The sequence below is a fragment of the Camelus bactrianus genome, chromosome 8 (genome assembly GCF_048773025.1).
Source record: "Camelus bactrianus isolate YW-2024 breed Bactrian camel chromosome 8, ASM4877302v1, whole genome shotgun sequence".
Lineage (NCBI taxonomy): Eukaryota > Metazoa > Chordata > Mammalia > Artiodactyla > Camelidae > Camelus > Camelus bactrianus.
Window position 1 is genome coordinate 63,830,306 of NC_133546.1, and position 20,676 is coordinate 63,850,981.

Consider the following 20,676-nt stretch of genomic DNA (forward strand, 5'->3'; position numbering starts at 1 on the left):
ACCAGTCCCTGTCATAAGGTTATTGTCTAATTTGACAATACCGCAAGAGAAGGTTCTCTGCAGTTTTTACACGTTAATTTTATGGGTGGCATTTCTGTTAATTTCTAAGACCATTTACACCCGCTATTTTGTGTGATATTTTGATCGTAAAATAGTAGGTACTTTTCGTAGTTATGTATTCTGCGAGTTGGCTCACTTCCTTGTGTTCCACTACTTATAATCTCATAGCGACCAGGCTGGTTCATTCTGGAACAAAATATCCCTTACATTGCTTTCTTTCATTGTATGATGCAAGACGCTTGTATCACAAAATGAATTCAGGATGCCTCTCCCCTAAGTCTTTAGGACTCAAATCAGAGTTAACTACCAGGTAGAGAAAATTCTTGAAATTAAAACTGATATGTGGTATTCTCCAAGGGGTAATTCTAAAATACACTTCTGTAAATGATAAGGTATCTTGTGCACCATTTTACTACCTATGCTTATTCCCAGATTTCTCCTAGAAACATTATAAATTTATAGCCCGACCGCATTGTGTCCTAAACACTGAAGGCAAACCATACTGTGGGGATTTCATTTTAACCACAGAAAAATTGTAACAAGCCCAAAACCACAGGACTAAGTAAGTAATAGGTCCGGGAATAGAACTGAGAAGGCTCTGATTCCTCCTCACATACTGTAACCACAAAGTTCTGCTGCTTTGGAACATAATGACAGATCATCTGGTGCTGCTAGACCGCAGGACATGACACATCAGGAGCGAACCATCTGAGGGCACTGTCTGAAAACGCGCTTTCCTTTCTGAAGGCTGCTTAGAAACCGGAGAAGTGGGGAGGGAGCCATTACAAACACCAGATGATTATCGACTGATACTTGTGTTTGGGGTAATCAGTTGCTACCACAAAGTTGGCTTCTCCACCAAGGTTGAAAAAAAAAAGGATCATGATTTATAACCATGGAGATGCTTTTACCCATTCTTAACGATTCAGTAATTTTTAATGAAGACAGCTAAAGAGTGTCCTAGAATGGCATCATATATATGAGGGACGTAAGACTTTTATGCTCCTTTCAATAATTGACCCGATTCTCCATTTTTTTTTTTTTTTGATCTTTTTGTTGGGGGGAGGTAATTAGGTTTACATATTTACTTTTGATGGAGGTACTGGGGATTGAACACAGGACCTTGTGCATGCTAAGCACACACTCTACCATTGAGCTATACCCTCCTCCCCCGATTCTCCATTTTACTGTAAATTTTTGCTTCTTTGCCTTTACTTGATTTCCAGAGCACTGAAATGGTTGTACTGAAGGATTTGCTTGTTGCTATATTGTTGCTGTTTGGGAAACAAGTTTGCCAACCTCCTCATTCTGTCATGCCAGGAGCAGCCTTATCTGTTGTTACTATTTTATGTGGAAAATATTACTTGTATTTTCTTATATTTTATTTTATTGTATCACAGACCTTTTTTCTGAGATCACTTCCTTTTTCTCTGAAATATACCCTTTAGAAGTTCCTTTAGTAAAAGCCTTGGTTTTTATTTATCTAAAGATATCTTTGTTTCAACTGTACTCTTGAAGAATAGCTTTGCTAGATATACTATTTGAGAATGACACTTTCTCTTAGGCTTTTGAAGGTATTAATTCACTGCCTACGGCTTCTATCATTGCTATTGAGTAATAAAAAATATTTAGTGATTATACTGCGCCTGTGTGCCAGCCTTCACACACTGAACACTGACAGTTATCATTTCATTGAATCCTGTTAACCATTTATGATCATACGCCATTATTATTATTATTGACTGTGATGGATAAACAGAGGTACAGAACAGTTAAGGATACAGACTGAGGACAAAATTCCATCCCGGGATCTCTGACCCTCGAGTCTGTTTTTAGGTTTTTTTTCAATTAAGGTATAATTGACATATAACACTTAGATTCAGGTGTACAGCATAATGATTTGATGTTTGTGTACACTGAGAAATGATCACCATAATAAGTCTAGTTAACATCACCATACAGAGTTATAAAAAATTGTTTTCTTTTAAAGTCTATTCTCTTAGCAACTTTCAAATATGCATTACAATCTTATTAATTATAGTCACCATGCTGCACATTACATCCCCAGGACTTACTGTTTTGTAACTTGAAGTTTGTAGTTTTTGACCACTTTCCCCCATTTTGCTCACCCTGTACCCTCACCTTCTTGACTATCGTAAAGAGTGCTGCAGTGAACATGTGGGTGCAGGTATCTTTCTGAGGTAGTTGTTTTCATTTTCTTTAAATAAATACCCTGAAGTGGAATTGCCGAATCATACAGCAATTGTATTTTTAATTTTTTGAGGAACCTCCCTGCTGTTTTCTATAGCGACTGCACCAGTTTACATTCCCACCGATAGATAGTGGATGAGGATTCCATGTCCTTGCCAGCACTTGTTATTTTTATCTTTTTGACAGGAGCCATTCTAACTGATGTGAGGTGGTGCCTCGCTGTGGTTTTGATGTGTGTTTCTCTGATAATTAGTGATGCTGAGCATCTATTCATGTGCCTATTGACCATCTGTATGTCTTCTTTGGAAAAATGTCTGTTCTGATCTTTGCCTATTTTTTAGTTGGAGGCTTTTGGGGTTGTTTTGTTTTGTTTTTGTTTTTGTTTTTGTTTTGCTATTGAGTAAAGCCTATGTTTTTAAACTGCTGACACAGCCAAGCAAATACTTAAAAAGAAGAATGAGTGATAAATAACATTACTAAATATTAAAGTCACCTACAAACTCTAGTAATTAAGGTAGAGGCATTTTTTATGGATAGAATAGTAAACTAACCATTACTCTTAGGCTGCCATTACCCACTTGGTGTGCCTGTCTTCTCATCTGTGAGATGAGAATAGTGATAGCATCTGCCTCAGAGAGTAGTCGTGAAGAGTGAGTGCACGCACACACACACACACGTGAGTGTACACACATGTACACACACATGTATTACTTAAAAGGTAAAAAGTAGCTTTTGTCATTTAGCCATAGTAGAATAAAAGAGAAAAGCACAGAAAATGACTCTGCTATGTATGAGAATATAAAATCTGATTACAGGTGATGAGGGGAAAGGATGGGCTATTAAATAAATGACACTGGCGTGTTTGGGTGAATTATATAGAAAACAAGACATTTTAATCTCTATTTTTAACAAATCTACATCTATGCAGTAAAAAATAATACGAAATACAAAGGTTAATTGTTTTCTAAATCCATAATATCATTAGAAGAAATGTTTGATTAGTGTTAAATAAATGTATATGGAGAGGATTGTAATAAGCAGACCCTCAAGGGCAGAAACTGTAAATAAAAAGAGGAAAGATCTGACTACATAAAAATTTTAAATTCCTTTTGTGAAAACAAATAGGAACACTGTGTAAGTGATTAATGATTAATGGCACAGTATACTAGAGCAGGGAAACCATGTTCAACACATATAACAGAAAGTTAATATTCTTAATGTGTGAAACGCTCTTATGAAGTAATAAAGAAAAGTAAAAATGAGCCAAAGACCATATAATCTTCCAGAAAGAATTACAAATGGCTGATAGACATAGAAGATGCCAAGCTTCATGAGTAATCAAAAAAATACAAGTTAATGTAGAATAGATAAACAAGATTATACTGTATAGCACAGGGAAATATATACAAGATCTTGTGGTAGCTCACAGTGACAAAAAATGTGACAATGAATATATGTATGTTCATGTATAATTGAAAAATTGTGCTCTACGCTGGAATTTGACACAACATTGTAAAATGACTATAACTCAATAAAAATTGTTTTTAAAAAAAACAAGTTAAAAATTCAGGTACCAGTTTTCACCTATGAATTTTATGGTGATTTAAAAAGATAGACCTTCAAGGATAAATATATAATAGTATATAAATAACCACAATGGAGTGAAAACAGCTGACTTACAAAGTGTTTTGTTGAATCAGAGGAAAGGGACCTTCTCTGCACTGTGATGTCAGGATGTGGTGGCTTAAGACTGTCTTTTGAATTATAGGCATAATGTTGAGAAGAAGTGGAGAGTGAGGGAAGGTTGATCACCTCTTCTAAGAATTTGGCAGTGGGTGGGAAGAGGGATAAGTACCCACAGCTGGACTTTGTCACGGCTGAGGGATATGGTTTTAAAATTGAAGTCCTGAGAACCCACTTGGAGACCAGTGGAGAAAGAGAAACTGAAGCTGTTAGTGTAGAGAGGTAAGTTGAGGCTGTAGGTTCTGTAGACAAATTAGAAACAAGGAGGTAAGAATACATCTCAGAAGCGAAAGGAAGAAAAGAAATAAAAGCACAAATATTTTTAAATATGGAGAAGAGCTGAGGAAACGAAGGTTCTTCTCTCTGGGTGGTGTTGATCTCAGTGAAGTAGTGACTGGTAAGAGGTTGAGTTCTTGTGAGACAAGGAGAGTAGAAATAGGTTTGCAAATGCTGCTTTGGGATCATGTTGTGAACCAGGAAGCAATGAAAACAAATACTGCAGGACGTGATTGAGGTCCTGGCTGAGACCCGATGGCATGGATTTCTGTGCTGTCTAAGTGGCGTGAAGGAGAGAAGGGGCTGGGGGAGCCTGGGGAGGCGGCTGGTGCACTAATGGGGTACCTGCCTTGGCGCACAGAGGTGAGGGGAAGAGTGAGCTAGGAGGGCAGGAAGGACTGGAATGAAGAGCGGATTGTGTGCTGAAGAAGGAGTCAGAGGAAGGGAGGGAAGACAGAACTAGGGGCTGAGAGGAGAATATTTTAGAATTTAAGATATTGGCAGTAGTACTTTAGATCATTAACTTCTTATTATTAATTCATATTTTATTGTGAATTCATATTCACATTTTTTTTTTGCTCATATAGGAATTTTCTAAGGTTTATTTGGATTAAAATATTTCTTTTGAAGACCTGGAGGACTATTGTAGAAAGTCTTCTGAGCAAATAATTAACATTTCCGAAAGGACTTTGAGAGAAAGAAAGACAAGGCAAGAAAAGAGGAATGTATAAGGGAAAGAATTTTAAAGTGCTGATGGGAAAAATAGCAGTTTCAGAGGAATTTGTTTTCTTAGGAAACTGTAGAAAATAAATATTTTCAAAGAAGGGGCAGATTAATATGATGAAAAATCATAAGGATAACCACGATTTACATGATTTAACATTTAAATTCCTGTTTGTATTTAGGAATTCAACCAAAAGAGAAAATTATGTTAAAGTCTTTTAGTACTAAATGAGTTTTTTGAAAAATCTTTGATGAGGCTAACCTTTTTACTTCTATTAATAGAAACTATTGATACTGAAAACTTCCATAACCTACTTAGTGCCTACTCTTTAAAAAGTAACATGAAAGGAATTTGATTTTCTTCCTTGCCAAATAGTAGAGACATTCTAGAATAAAAGTTGTATCTGTTTAAATAATATAAAGATTACAATTTTTTGAACTAGTATAAAAAATGCAGAACATGAGAACTTCTGGAATTTGGGGGAATAAATGGAAAACCTACTCTGATGCAGCTCATTCAAACCAACTGATAGTCGTAGTATTCAGCAGTGCAGATTATTATTAAGCAATTGGTTATTCTTAATATATGAAATAAATTTTTGCTTATGTATTATATTCACTTTATGTTCTCTCTACTGAAATTGTACTGAGTTTTAAGTCTCTCTTAATCTAGTTGATGACACAGTTACATGCTAGCAGTTTTAGACCCAACATAAGTAGTATAGAAAATATTTGCCAAGAGGTTTTTGGTTTTGTTTTTTTTTTTTTAAAAAGAAAGATCACTTGAGTTGGAAAAGATTGAGGAAATTCCCAGAAGAAAGTAGCTTTTGAGTAAATTCTTCACTAGAGACTGATTTGCAATGGCAGTGTGTTCATGACGCGGAAGGAGATGGATACAATGTGTTTGCAAGAAGAGAGAGAAGGGACTTTCACTGGAATGTAGGGAGCGAGAAGGTGATTGGACAGGTAACAGGATTATAAATCCTTGAGTTGAAGGAATTTGGGTGCCATTATTAGAGCCATCCACTCTGAATTTTGAGCAAGGGAGTAGCTGGAGGAAGTTGTTTTACAAAGACTTGGCAGCTGTGTGTTATATGTTTGAGGGGGACACATGGAGAAGCAGAGAGACCAACAGACTTTTTGTAGCCCTAGCAGGGGTGAGACTAATTTCTTTGGCTACAATAATATTTAAATAGTAGAAATGATAGGCTATGGCAGTTAACTGAATATTATGGGTTAAAAAAAGGAAATAATAAAATGACAGCTTTGGTCTTTTGATCTCTGAGATGTGGAAATGTGTGCTTTCGTCATGGAAAAAAATTGTTGAAGTTGAGAGTCAGGAGTCTACCTGATTTTAGAAGTGTTCAGTGAAGATGATTGAGTTTCAGTAGGCTATTTAGATTGGAAATACAGAGTAAATAATCTGTAAGAAGTGTTGGTTTAAGTCTTGAGGAGACAGACTTCACCATGAAGAGGTGGGACCACCATGAATGTTAAAAGGCCAGACCTCTGCCTAGGAGCTTTCTGCTGACCGCTGGTTTGCAGTAAAGTGTAGCCCCGAAGACGCTTCATCTTTTCACTAGTTTATTATTCTGATAAAATTTTACAAAACTTTTCTGTTATATGGCTCTTTATTTTTATCTTAGAACTTGGTGTTACTCAAAGGGACATACTGGAAGGTATAGATAATAACCTACAATATAACCAAAGAATCAATGATAAATGTAAAGCTTACTTTAAACAGCAGGCAGACCTGAGTGCAAATCTCCCCTCCCCAACTTACCAGGTGCCCAAGACTTTCCTCATTTATAAAATTGTTCCTTGAGATAAAATGAAAAAATATCTATAAATTATGTTCATCCAACAAATATTTGCTGAGTGCTTATAGGTACTAATGGAATATAATGAGTTTAGTTTTGGCCTTTTCAGTTTGAGGTACAGTCAAGTAAAGTTATCCAAGTGGTCATGAGATTTAAAAGTCTGCGGTTCACAGGAATAGACTAGAAACACTCATTTGGGAGTTGCTGTAAATACCTGGTGATTAGGGGGAGGGTGTAGCTCAAGTGGTAGAGGGCATCTCAGCAGGCATGAGGTCCTGGGTTCAATCCCCAGTACCTCCTCTAAAAATAAATATGCCTCATTACCTCCTCATTGCCAAAATAAAATAATTAAATAATAAAATAATAAGTAAATGAAATATAAAAAATACTTGGTGATTAAAATATGAGTACAATTGAGATTCTGTCAAGATACACACACACGCACGCACACACACACACACACACACACTCAGTAGACCAAGAGTCATGGAAAACACCAATGTTTTAAGTGCTAAGATTTCCCTGAGGGAGAAAGAATACATGATCAGTGGTTTAGGAGAAGGCACAGAGAAGTGTGGTATCACAGTAGCCTAGGGGGAGTTTCAAAAAAAAGATAAACTGAATTAGTGGCAGTAGAGCAAAGAGCTCTAATAAATGAAGGATTGAAAATAGTGTTCCTTGAACTTTAAGTCAGGATATACTGTAACTTGAGAACATCAAATTTTAGTAGAGTCGTGAGGGCAGAAGGTAAACAACAGGAGACTTAGAAATAAGAGCTAAACTGTAAACTACTATTTCAAGCAAATTCAGTGGAAAGGATAGGAAAAACATGGGGTCAAGAGAGAACTTTTCCCCTCTAATTAGAAACTGAAACTCAGTTATCGAAAAAGACAAAGGAACGTGTCCAGAAGAAGGAGTTGTAAATACCAGAGAGGGAGCTAATTAAGAAAGAAAGGGTGAATGTGTGGGCAGCAGCAGTGAGGTACGTTGAACTGGAAGCGGAGCACCTTGCTGACTGATGCCTGAAGGGTGGCTCTGAAGACAGAGAAGCGGGGTGAGGAGCAGGGAGAACAGGTGAGGGAGGTCACACATTATGTCCTCACTATGCCAGGAAGTAGGAAAAGAGGTCACGATTTAAAACGATTGGGAAAGATTAGGAATAGTCTTTGGGTGCAGTAGAAGTGGAACCCAAGGACAAATAAAAGGAATCACAATAGGGCCGCAGTGGGAATCTAGCCGAAACTGGAGACCATAAATCTCTTAAGTCCTCTAGAAAGGATGTTCATGGCTTTAAGGCTTTCTCTGGCAACTCTCAGGTACTTGAGTTATCAGTGATGTTAATTTCCTTGCCTTGGAGGGATAGGTAATGGATGATCATAAGAATAAAGTGTCAAATAAGTTAATTTCAGGAATAAAAATCTATCCTGTAACACAGGGAACTATATTCAATATCTTGCAGTAACCTATAATGAAAAAGAATATGAAAAGGTAAATATGTATGTATATGGATGACTGAAACATTGTGCTCTACACCAGAAATTGACACAATACTGTAAACTGACTATACTCCAATAAAAAATGTATTTAAAAAAATCTTTTCTGTATATTTCAAAACTCCAAGCCTTTCAGAGTTTGGTCATGTCCATAGAATAAAAACCAGAATCCTAAGCTAGAATTTTTAAGGTTTCCAGCATAAAATTCTGACCTTATCTTTAACTACACCCTTACACGTATCCACTGTGACATTTTGGCCAAAGGTGCCTCTTACTGCGTTTTGAATGATATTTTTTTTCCCCAGATTTCTCTTCAGTTACTTTACTTCTGCTGTTTTCTCAGCTTGTAAGACCCTGTATCTATACTTTTGAAACCATGTCTTGATTAAAACTCAGTTCATTTACTACCTGGCCTGTAGCCCCAGTCAGAAATAATACCTATCTTCTCAACATCTGTAATTCCTTGTTTATATCACTCTCATGTTACTTTTCATGCACTTTCCATTAATTTGAAAATATTTTAGTTTCTACTAACTTTTAAATTCCTTGACTGTAGGTACCATATTTTTATCATCTTTGTATGATTTCACAGTGCCAACACAGTGCTTTTTCTGTAGTAAGCGTGTAGTAAATATTTGCTGAAGAAACATTGCATTGCATATTCATACTAAGTAGCAAGATAGGACCTTTACAAGAAAATAATATTTTGTGTTTTCTGTAGGCTAATTTTAAAGGTTGATTTTTAAATGCTATTTTCTTAACCTCTTCTCATATGAATGTTTTGTCCCATAGGTATGGCATGAATTGCCTTATTCAGTTTGAAGATTTTGCCAATATAAATGCATTTCGTCTCCTGAAAAAGTATCAAAACCAGTATTGCACGTTCAATGATGATATTCAAGGTAATCAAATTTTACCGTGTATGGATCAAGAACAACACATCCTGATGTTAGTTCATAATTTTCTAATGATTCAAATTCAGTCAATGGGCACTACATACCTATTAAATGCCAGAAATTGTGCTTTGATGATTTCACACATTATTTCTCATTTAATTTTATGTATTTGAGAGAAGCACTCTGTGAGTTTAGAATGTACTGTATAATCCACAAGGTAGAGAATGAGCCCTAAAATCTGATAAAATCCCCAGTGATTATGGCTGAACAAAGAATGAAACGTATGAAAATATAGTCTCCATTGTTTAAAACTGAGAGTGCGTATACATCTCTCTTCAGCCTTCACCTCAGTTGGCCACCGTTTCTGAACTTCACTCAGATGCTGCCTTTGTACACAGCGTACTACATTCTGCTGTTTGTCCTTGATTGGTTGGAGATGCTTGGCTACATGCTTTTGTCTAAGTTACCTGTTTCATTTCTAAGACTTTTTTTTTTTTTTTCCAGTTCTCTCTAAATCTACACCCAACCCACCTCCCCAAATCCAAAACCCTCCTGTGAGAGTCTTACTCTTCTTGTTTCATTAAGGGCAGGTGGATTAAAAGCACAGGCAGGGATCCAGAGGAAGAAGACCATAATGAGTTCTGGCAGCTTGACAGAGGATCACAAATGGCTTCTGTTTCACTGATTCCAGTGGACGTTTTTCAGTATTGATCTGACTTGGATTCTCAGCATTTAACGCTGTTGACCTCACCGTCGTCTTTGAAATATTTCCTTCTTTTGACATCCATGTCACAGCACCCTGCTGACTGTCTTCTTGCCTCTTTGGGTTTTTACCTTTTTCCCCCTGGGTTCGTCCCTTTCTGACTAGCTAGTAAGTGACAGAGTACTTCAGCACTCAGGCCCAGGCCCTCTTCTTTTTGTTCTTTCTTCTTAGGGATATACTCCAAGGACACACATTTCATTAGCAGATTCATACCTCTAGCCCAGGCTTCTCGGAGCTCCGGGTCCATATACACATCTGGTTATTTAAAATTTCTTCCTGGATATCTCAAAGTTATCTCCTCCTTAACATCCCCAAAAGCAAACACTTATTTCCCCATAGACTCAAACTTCTTTATGTGTTCTCTTTCTCCGTGAATTCCTGATGTCTCTGTCTCCGTCTGTCCCAGCACGATTACAGTCTATCACTGCGTCCTCCTGACTTTCTGTTGTAAAGGTCTGTCTCTTCCATAGATTCCTCTCCATGACCCTAATGTGAGTTACCATCATCTCTCCTAAATAATGGATATTTCTAAGAAATCTCTCCACATTTGCTGTTACTTCCTCTTCTTACATGTATCACTACAGTTTGCTTGATGTAGACCTCGGTGCTGAGGATTTAGTGGTGACAGGACAAAATTCGTTTGTTCTTTCTTTCTTTCTTCCTTCCTTTCTTCCTTCCTTCCTTCCTTCCTTCCTTTTCTTTCTTTTCTTTCTTTCTTTCATTTCTTTCTTTTCTTTCTTTTCTTTCTTTCTTGTACAGTTAGTTACAGTGTGTCAGTTTCTGGTGTACAGCACAATGTCCTAGTCTTGCATATACATACATGTATTTTTATGTTCTTTTTCATTAAAGGTTATTACAAGGTATTGTTCCCTGTGCTATACAGAAGAAATTTGTTCAGAATTTTCTTTTTGCTGTAGATACCTAGTCATATCATCTGTTCTTTATAATACTTTAATGGTTTCCCATTGCACTTAGGATAAAGGTAAAAAATCATAAATATGGTCCAAAATGCATGGTCTGAGCCCTACCTCTCTCTCCAGTCTTTTTTTTTTTTGCCATTCTAGTCATAGCAACCTTTTCCAGGTCCACACACGAGCCAGGTTTCTTCCCAGCACAGGATCTATACAAATGCTGATTTATCTTCCTAGAACACACTTCCTCTCTCCTTCAGCTCTCATCTCAGTCATGGCGTCCCTGAGAAAAACCTTCCCGATTCTTGCGCTAGGTCAGATTCACCTCTCATAGCCACTCACAGCACTATTTATTTTTCCCTTGTTGCATTTATCACAGTAACAATTTTATATATTTACATAATTTTAAGTATTAATGTCTCCCTTCCCACCACACTTTAAGCTCTGTGAGGGACAAGATTATGCCTGTTTTGTTTATCACTGTATCTCTTGTCATTAACACAGTGCCCAGCCCATAGAAGGGACTTAATATTAATGAAACAAATGACTATAACATGTCCAAATCAGGAGCTGGCAGACTACAGCCTGTGGGCCACAGCCAGCCCACTGTCTGTTTTTGTAAAGTTGTATTGCAGTACAGCCATGCCCATTTGTTTATGTATTATTTATGATTGCTTTTGTGCTGCAAAAGCAGAGTTAAGTCTGGGGCAGACACCACATGACCACAAACTCTAAAATATTTATTATCTGACCATTAGCAGAAAGAGTTTGCCAATCTCTGGTCTAAAGGATTGAGTTTGAAAGAGTTGCTGAGAGTTGAAAAAAGGAACTAGGTGGGCTAAGGTAGGTTTGCATTTTGGGGAGATCACTCACCTCGTTTCCAGTGTGGAGAATAGACTGAAAGGGAGCAAATGTAAAGGCTGTTGCTGTGGTCCAAGTACGTGGTGATGGTGCCTGGTTCTTTCAGAAGGATGCCAGTCAGGGCTGAGAAAGAGACAAATGATTAGTTATTGATGATGAAGACGGGGAAGAAGCCAAGGATGGAGCCTAGGTTTTTGCCCTGAAGAACTGGTAGAATGGCAGGGCAGTAACTGAGAAAGAGAAAATGAGAGACGTTGTAAATGGAGACGTTAAGAACTCCAGGGTCAAACTGACTTGCTTTGCTCCTCATTAGTTGTGGACCTGATCCATTTACTTAACCTCTCTAAGTGTTAGTTTTCTCATCTACAGCAGGAATTTACATAGTAGCTGCTTTTTTTTTTTCCTGTGAAATAAGAGATAGGATTAGAAGTTTGATTTGAGTAAAGGAAATTTGAAAGAACTGCAGTAGAGGACCCGAGAGCCATCTGACCAGGAAACACAGGACTCAGTCATGGGTGTTAAGGATCCATTGAAGTTGGATACCACAAATATATCCCCGCACCAGGCTGAGCAGCTTGAGTTCAAGATCCCAGGAGTAGGCAAGGCCAGGATGGTTGGGTTTATCTGTGCTGGGTATTGTACTGTATTTGTGCAGGAAAGGACAATGGGATAAGAGTTAAGGTTAAAGTGATGACCATAGCACCAAGTTGGACAGAGAAGGAAGTGAAGATACAAAAATGGGTGGACAGGCTAAAAGGGCCTGGCTTCCATGGCGTTAAAGAATAGGTGTAATGGGGATAACTGAATAAAGAACTGGGAAGGTAGGATTATAGACCATGGAGAGTGAGGTATTCTCATGTAGTTCTTTCTTCCAAGAGGGATCAGTTCTGAGTGATGGTAAGCACCAAGGTGAAACTTAGGAGGAAGGGGGCCAAAGAGGGGTGAGATGAATGCCACTGAAAATGAGGTGGTCAGGGGGAGGGGACAGCTCAAGTGGTGGAGCGCATGCTTAGTAGGCATGAGGTCCTGGGTTCAGTCCTCAGTACCTCCTCTAAGAATAAATAAATAAGTAAACCTAATTACCTCCCCCCACCAAAAAAATAGAAGGAAAAGAAAAAGAAAATGATGTGGTCAAAGAAAAGTTTAAATGTAAAATAGGACGATCATGTTTCTCCCATAGACTTTATGTTGTGGACAAAATAATTATTTGTGGAAATACACTACCAACAGAAGTGTGCTTTATAACTATAATTTTTAAAATTCACTATACTGAAGTTCTTTAGTTTGACATAGTTATATAAATATAATGTGTTTAAAAATAGTCTCCTTACACATTTTGAGGCACACCAAAGTAATTGGTCTAATCTTTCTTTTCCTAAAATCCTTTGTGATGTTAATTACACTATTGTGTTCCATTTGCATGACAGAGATGCTGTTATTTCAACTGTATTTTCTTCTTTTTGTATTAAATTTTTTTGAGTATTTATGCATGAGAAGTAAATATTTGGAGGATTTCAGAAAAGAAATGAAGACAGTATAATTTTAATGTGCTTCACCCCTAACTTGAAGATACAGTGTAAGAATAAGAGTGCCTTTGATCCTGCAGACTTGGGCTTTGAAGATCAGTGTCCAAGTCACTTATCAATTCATTTTGCAGCAACCTCTTAAATAGCTGCCAGTTAACTGTTGATCAAGCTCATACTGTCCTCTCTTTAATATTCTATATGTTTTGATTTTGTTTAGGTTTCACAGAAATGTCTGTATAGAAGTTAAAGAACAATAATGCATAATTTTGAGTCATTATGCAGAATTAATAGGTATCAGGGTTAGTTTAAGAAAAAGAATACTAAATCTTAGTCATCAAACAAAATGAGCAATTAGGAATTAGGGTCAGAATTTCTATCAACTATGGCCAAGAATTTAGAGGTCAAGGGCTGGGCTCCATCAGAATTAAAGCTGGTAGCACAGGAAATCGGAGTCAGTGCCAAGCCAAGGCCACAAGCACTGCCTGTGGAGTTGCCCTGAGAATCCACAGCAGAACATCCCCCAGCAAGTCACCACTGTGGAGGCGTTAAATAGCTCATTTTTCACCCACAACTAATCTCCCCTAAAGTACAATCTGCACACATACAGTCCACATATTTCCATGTAGGAGTTTTAGTGTGCTCCTGCCTTAGCCAACAGGAAGTTAAGTTTGAGAAAAGTGGTCTAATCTCTGACTAGAGAAAAATTTTGGAAAGTTACAGGGTTCCAACAATAACCTTTTGGTTTCTTCACACCAAACTAGTGTCCTTAGTGATACATCATCCCCATATGTTTCTGTTTTACCTTTTTAACCTTATGTTTTTACCATTTTGCCCACAAATGTAATACTTTCCTCATTGTGGGCATACAAATTGCATTCTATTGCCAATGAAAATAATTATGTAACTATTAGAGCCTTACCATGTAAATAAGTGTTTTTACACCAGACCCTTGGGCGAACCTTTTTCGTTTCTCTTTAACAGATGTGTTATTTACATTTATTAGTATTTTATGAAAAGTACTTGATTTTTAAAAATCTACTATATTTTAAAATTCTAGTATATTAGTTATCTAAAACAATCTTAAATGATAGAGAATTTGGTTCAAAAATTTATTTAGACCTTAATGCATTTTAATTATAAATTATTTTTAACTAGAAAAAATGTGCAAATGAACTCTGTTAAGAAACTGGAGATTTAATTAGGTAATCTGGAGACCATCAGAATTCAGCAAATTCATATCAAAAGAATAAGGTCTCATCCTCTAGTCATTTAAAATCAACTTCAAAGAGAGATTTTTCTTTCTATAATACCCTCTCTGGAATGGCTATTCTCTATTGTGACATTCTAAGTATTTTACATAGAAATTTTTGCCGTGATAAACTAGTTTGATTTTTTTAGGATTTTTTAAAATAGGGTAAATGTAGCCTAATCTTATACTAAATGCTATGATAATTGAAGAGATCAAAATAAGACATGATAGAACAGACATTGCACAAAAGAAGAAATACCATTGGCCTGAAACATGTTTTAAAGTTTTAAAGAGTGTATTAAACAGCAAATGAGAAACTCGTTTTTTCTATCAAACTGGCAAAGATTTTTATTGTAATCCCACCTGTTAATGATGCTTTAAGAAAATGAACATTCTTCAAAAAAGAGGACACTAATGAACTCATCTGCAAAACAGAAACAGACTCACAGACATAGTAAACAATTTTATGGTTACTGGGGAAACGGGGTGGGAAGGTATACATTTGGGAGTTTGAGATTTGCAAATGTTAACCGTTATATATAAAAATAGGTAAAAAACAAACTTCTTCTGTATGGCACAGGGAGGTATATTCAGTATCTTATAGTAACCTTCAGTGAAAAAGAATATGAAAATATATATATGTATGTATGTATATGCATGACTGGGACATTATGCTGTATACCAGAAATTGACACATTGTAACTGACTATATCTCAATGAAAAACAAAAACAAGAGCAAACAGAAAAAGAAAATGAACACTCTTGTACATTGATGCTGGGAATATAAATTGATACAACTCTTGGGGAAGCAACATGTGTCAAAAACCTTAATAATACACAGATCTTTGATCTAAGAATTCTGTTTTTAGAAATTTATCCTCAGCAAATAAAGGTGTGGAAAGCAAATGTACAAGGACATTTGCTTAGGTAGTTTAAATATTTATTATTTATTTAAAAAATTGAGATACAGTTGACATATAACATTGTATTAGTTTTAGGTATACATTTAGCATAATGATTTGATACATGTATATATTGCTAAATGATTAGTTTAGTTAACATCTAACACAATAAGTTTAGTTAACATCTGTCACCACACATAATTACAAATTATTTTTTTCCTGCGATAAGAACTTTTAAGATCTGCTTTCTTACTAACTTTCAGTGTACAATATAATATTATTAACTTAGACACTGTGCTGTACATGACATCACCAGGACATAATTGTCTTATAATTGGTAGTTTGTACCTTTTGACCCCTTTCATCCATTTTGCCCCACCTCTGTCAATCTGTTCTCTATATTTTTAAGTTTGGTATTTTGGTTTTGTTTTTGTTTTAGATTCCACATGTAAGTGAGATCATACAGTATTTGTTTTTCTCTGTCTGACTTATTTCAGTTCACATAATGTCTTCAAGGTCTACCACTGTTGTCACAAATGATAGAATTGCCTTCTTTTTTATGGCTGAATATTTATATATATCTCTACCTCACATTTTCTTTATCCACTCATTTTTCAAATAACTTGGGTTGTTTCCATGTCTTGGCAATTATAAATAATGCTTCAGTGAACATAGGGGTGAATGTGTCCTTATAAGATACTGATTTTGTTTCCTGTGAATAAATACCCAGGAGTGAGATTGCTGGATCACATGGTTGTTCCAGTTTTAATTTCTCAACGAATCTCCATACTATTTTCCATAGAGGCTGCACCAAACTACATTCCCACTGACAGTGCACCAGGGTCCACTTTTTCCCACATCCTGCCAACGCATATTATTTTTATCTTTTTTTTTTTTACCAGGAATTAAATTTATTCAGAAATAGCAGAGGAATTGCAATTTGGGAAATGCATGATACAGCAAACTACATGCGAGTCCCTTGTCTTTTTGATAAAGCCATAAAGACAGGTGTGACGTGATAGTCCATTCTGGTTTTGATTGGCATTTCCCTGGTGATTAGTGATGGTGAATGCCATTTCATATACCTGTTGGCCATTTGTATGTCTTTTTTGGCAGGATGTCTCTTTAGCTGAGGATATTTATTGTGATGTTATTTTTAATGACAAAATCAGAAGCACTCTAAATACCCAAAAATACAGGCTTGGTTAAATAAATTATCACCTGTTCACCCTATAGAACATTATAACTATACAAAATAATATTTTATATCATTGACAGGGTAAGACAGTCACAGTATATTTTAAAGTAATAAAAAGTATAAATAGGAAACATAGCATGAGATTTTTATTATAAATTAAAACTTGAATTTGCATATGTCACATGTAGAAAAAATTTGTAAGAATGTATATCAGAATGTTCAAAATTATTATACCTAGACAGTGGGATTATAGGCGATTTGTTTATTATTATGTTTTTCATTATTTCTGCCAGTATTGATTTTCTGCCAGTATTCTTGGGGCCAAGTAGAGGATTGGGGTCTCCATATTGAGAATTATATTTTTTGTTTGTTTGTTTTTGTTTTTTTTGGGGGGGGAGGGTAATTAGGTTTGTTCGTTTGTTTGTTTGCTTGTTTGTTTATTTATTGAATGGAGGTACTAGGAATTGAACCCAGGACCTTGTGCATGCAAAGCATGCGCTTTACCACTGAGCTATACCCTCCCCCCATATTGAGAATGTAAACTTTCATTTAATCTTCTTATTTTCAGTGTGGCGCCCTTCCACCCAGTGATCCCTGGAATCTTAGTTATGTCTGGTGCCTTACAGTCCGGAGACCCTCTCTAGAAAATAAACCTCTAGTGTCTTTCCAGACGCCAGAGTGTGGGAGAGTCAGCTGTATGCCAGAGGAAAGGGAGATGGACCTTGGTTCTAACTGCTGAGAATTTGGCCAGCTTCCTGTGTTTCGCCCCTCTTATCTCCCCACTTCCGGGCATACTTCATGTCTCCTTCACCCAGGCCTGTTGACAGTTTTGCTGTGTCAGTCTGATTGTTTCTTAGCATTCCCCATGGCCAGCCAAGAATTTAGCTTTCTCATGGCCTGTCGTCTTCCAGCTTCTAAAATTTTCTTGCTCTCCTCTTCTCCTGGTCTCTTTGATTTTCTTTTTTTTAAACTTTTTTTTTTTTTTTTTTTTTTTTTTTTTTTTACTGAGTTATAGTCATTTTATAATGTTGTGTCAAACTCTTTGATTTTCTTAAAATCTTCTTTCTGTTGTTTAAGTAGAATTTGTTGGGGGGAAGAAAAACTAAAGTATGTGTTCAGTCCCCGATTTAAAAATCATTAAACAGTCATCCCTGCCTCCATGTGTTTGCACGTGCCTTTTCTGCCTGGGGTGTCCTCCTCCCTGAGGTCCTGGGCTTCTCCCCTGAGTCCTCCATTGAGTCTGCACTCGGGTAGTCTGTGCTCTGAATGCCGCAGTCCCTGCCGGAGCAGGTCTCCTCCTCCTCCTGCTGCTTCTAGTTCTTGTGCTTCGTCTGATCTGTTTATTTATATTTAGTAAAGCAGATGAGGATTATCATTATTTGATTACACAGAAGTCTCCTCTACTAGCTTTATATAGTAATTCTCCTCAGATTTAACAAATTAATTGCATTAGTAGAAGTCATTCTTTGATAAAAGATGAGACTGATATTTAATAACCACATCAAAAGCACAGCATAACTGGTGCTGCTTTTAATGATAAGGTTGTTTATTACAGATACAAAGAGAAGTTTCTGCACTTTTAAGACTGATCCTTTTTAGCATCTCACTAATCATGTTAAATATTAAGTACTTAAAAATGACAGTACAAGGATAAACTTTAACCTGTCTTTGGTTTACTAAAAGTTTAGTTTTCAATCTCAAGACAAAAGTTGTTTTGGAACATTTTATTGTGGAGACTCCCGTTTTGATGTAATATCAAGTTGCCACATTGACTCCCTTGGCTGCAATGAAATTCAAATCAAGGTAGTACCAGGCCATGTATAACATTCATGTTCAAGGTAACTTTTTGGTAGTGCTAAAAATATCTTTCTAATTTTACTAATTAATTCTGTAAAGAGAGGTTTAGATGTTTCATTTTGTCCTCAGGAAATATTATAGAATATACATTTAAATGTAAGACTCTGATACCCAGTGTAGATAGAGACTTACTTTGCCTTATTTGGGGTCATATGTCTAAACTTAAAACATTGTGAGTTTTAATATACAATGATGCGGCATAACCGTATAAAAATAAGTCACACAGTATAGTTAGGATCATTTAGAATATTTTTTTCTGTCTATCCTTAAATGCCCAGTTCTGTTTAAAATCAATACAGTAATACAGAAACCGTGATTGCTGATGGATACCTTCAGCTTTGACTCTTCAGCTGGTTAAATCTTACGGTGCTGGTGGATTCTGCACTCTTGAAGTTACAGGATCTCAGAGTTGGAAGGAGCTTATAGTCCCTCAAATCCAAACTTCTGGCCAACTTAGACAGCTTGAGGTATTATTTGTGAATGACTATTTATCTAGTGACTGGATAGATATGCCTCTCTAATTAAAACTCTCTTTTCACCTATTTAACAACTCTAGTGACTCTTCCTTGATGTATGAGACAGATGCATTCTAATCCTGCCATGGTATCTTTCCTACGTAGATCAGCCACATTGTTATGCAGGCATTCATTTAAAATAATGTATAGAAGAGACGCCTTTGTGTAATATGTGACTTACTACAGTCCAAAATTTATTGTTTGGTGAGTCAAGATTACAAGCATTTTATTTTTGTGATCCATGCTGTTGTGTTCCTAAATAAAAAACTTGTAAGAGACATGCAGGTCTCTGTAATTATCATTTATTACAACCTTATTTATGACTTCCAAATTTTATAGCAACCAAAAGGTTGAAAAGAAGAAATCTGCTGATGGCAAAATGTTTAGTGCATCTTTGGTGCTTGGCTTACATAACACTTCATCACTGTGTCATTCATCAAACCTATTCTAATCTATGTTTTTTTAACCAAAGGAGGGTGTTTTAAATTTTGCTCAGCTTTAGTGCTGAGCTGAGTGATCTGGGAATCATAGGTGGAATGTTACTTTAAAAGAGTAAATTGTAGGTACAGCTGGGAAGTACTACAAAGAGTGGCAGAGTTTTGTTTCAGACGTGAACCATGAAGAAGTTGAGCGGTGTAATTATGTTCAAAGCAAAAGAACTGCTCTGTGATCTATGAAAGCTTACATGGAAAAGTAATAAAATTAGAACTGATGAGGTTTCTACAACAATAAGACATGAGGAAAACTCACTTTTTTTATCCTAAATAAATTTTATATTCCTTTTGTCCAGCACCTTTGGGAACCACCAATGACTTGTCATAGGTAGGAAGCCAATTAAATAAAGACCGCAGTGTAATTTGACACAACATTGTAAAATGATTATAAATCAATAAAAAATGTTAAAAAAAAGAAGACCGCAGTGACATTAGATTCTAATTGCTACTAATTGTTCATTTTTCCAATAGAAAAGCAAAGCATTTTAATTTTCTAATAGCACTTGGTACTCTTTGGTCTCAAATAGTACAACTATTTTACAGCTGAAGAAATTGATACACACAGTAATTTCTCTAAATTCATTCAGCTGGTTAGCAGGTGGAGCTGGAAATCCACATCAGAATCCAAATTCCACGTTCTTATTTGTTGCATCACCAAATTAAGCCATGGAACTTTCTTTTTGGAGAGTTTTCAAAAGTAGTAAGTTGCTATCTTAAAAGACTGATGTCAGCAGCCTGAGAATGTCACGTACCATGCCGGCATGAGATCGGACAACTGCAGTTTCCCTTTCTGCACCAGTTAACCTGGTGTGTGATGATTTCAAGATGTGAGTAAGGACGTGAGGCTTGGGACTCTGCAGCGCCCGTTTGAGGATCGCTCATGGCGTGTCTTACTTGTTGTAGGAACAGCGTCTGTTGCAGTCGCCGGCATCCTCGCAGCCCTTCGAATAACCAAGAACAAGCTGTCTGATCAAACAGTACTATTCCAGGGAGCTGGAGAGGTACCTGCCTTATACAGTGCTTACATTCTTCTAAGCCAGTGAGCATAACATTCACTTGAATTGTTCATTAATTTGATGTTGGAGGTATTCTTTCAAATTTTTAGTATATTGCAGCTGTAGGTTTTATTGAAAGATTCCCCCAATTAAAAAGGTTTCCATTGTATGATTAATTATATA

At 36.4% G+C, this 20,676-nt stretch overlaps 1 protein-coding gene and 1 non-coding gene across 3 annotated transcripts in view; one reads left to right on the plus strand and one right to left on the minus strand.

Annotated features, from left to right (window-relative positions):
- The window catches only part of ME1 (malic enzyme 1), a 174,298-nt gene that overhangs the window by 123,451 nt on the left and 30,171 nt on the right, over positions 1-20,676 (plus strand). For both annotated transcript variants that reach the window (XM_074368678.1, XM_045508607.2), the window contains exons 7-8: positions 9,119-9,228; positions 20,402-20,499. In XM_074368678.1, the coding sequence (XP_074224779.1) occupies positions 9,119-9,228; positions 20,402-20,499 (208 nt within the window). The remainder of the gene's footprint in view (positions 1-9,118; positions 9,229-20,401; positions 20,500-20,676) is intronic.
- TRNAA-UGC (transfer RNA alanine (anticodon UGC)) lies at positions 17,082-17,154 on the minus strand. The gene has a single exon. It is a non-coding gene; the product is annotated as a tRNA-Ala (tRNA).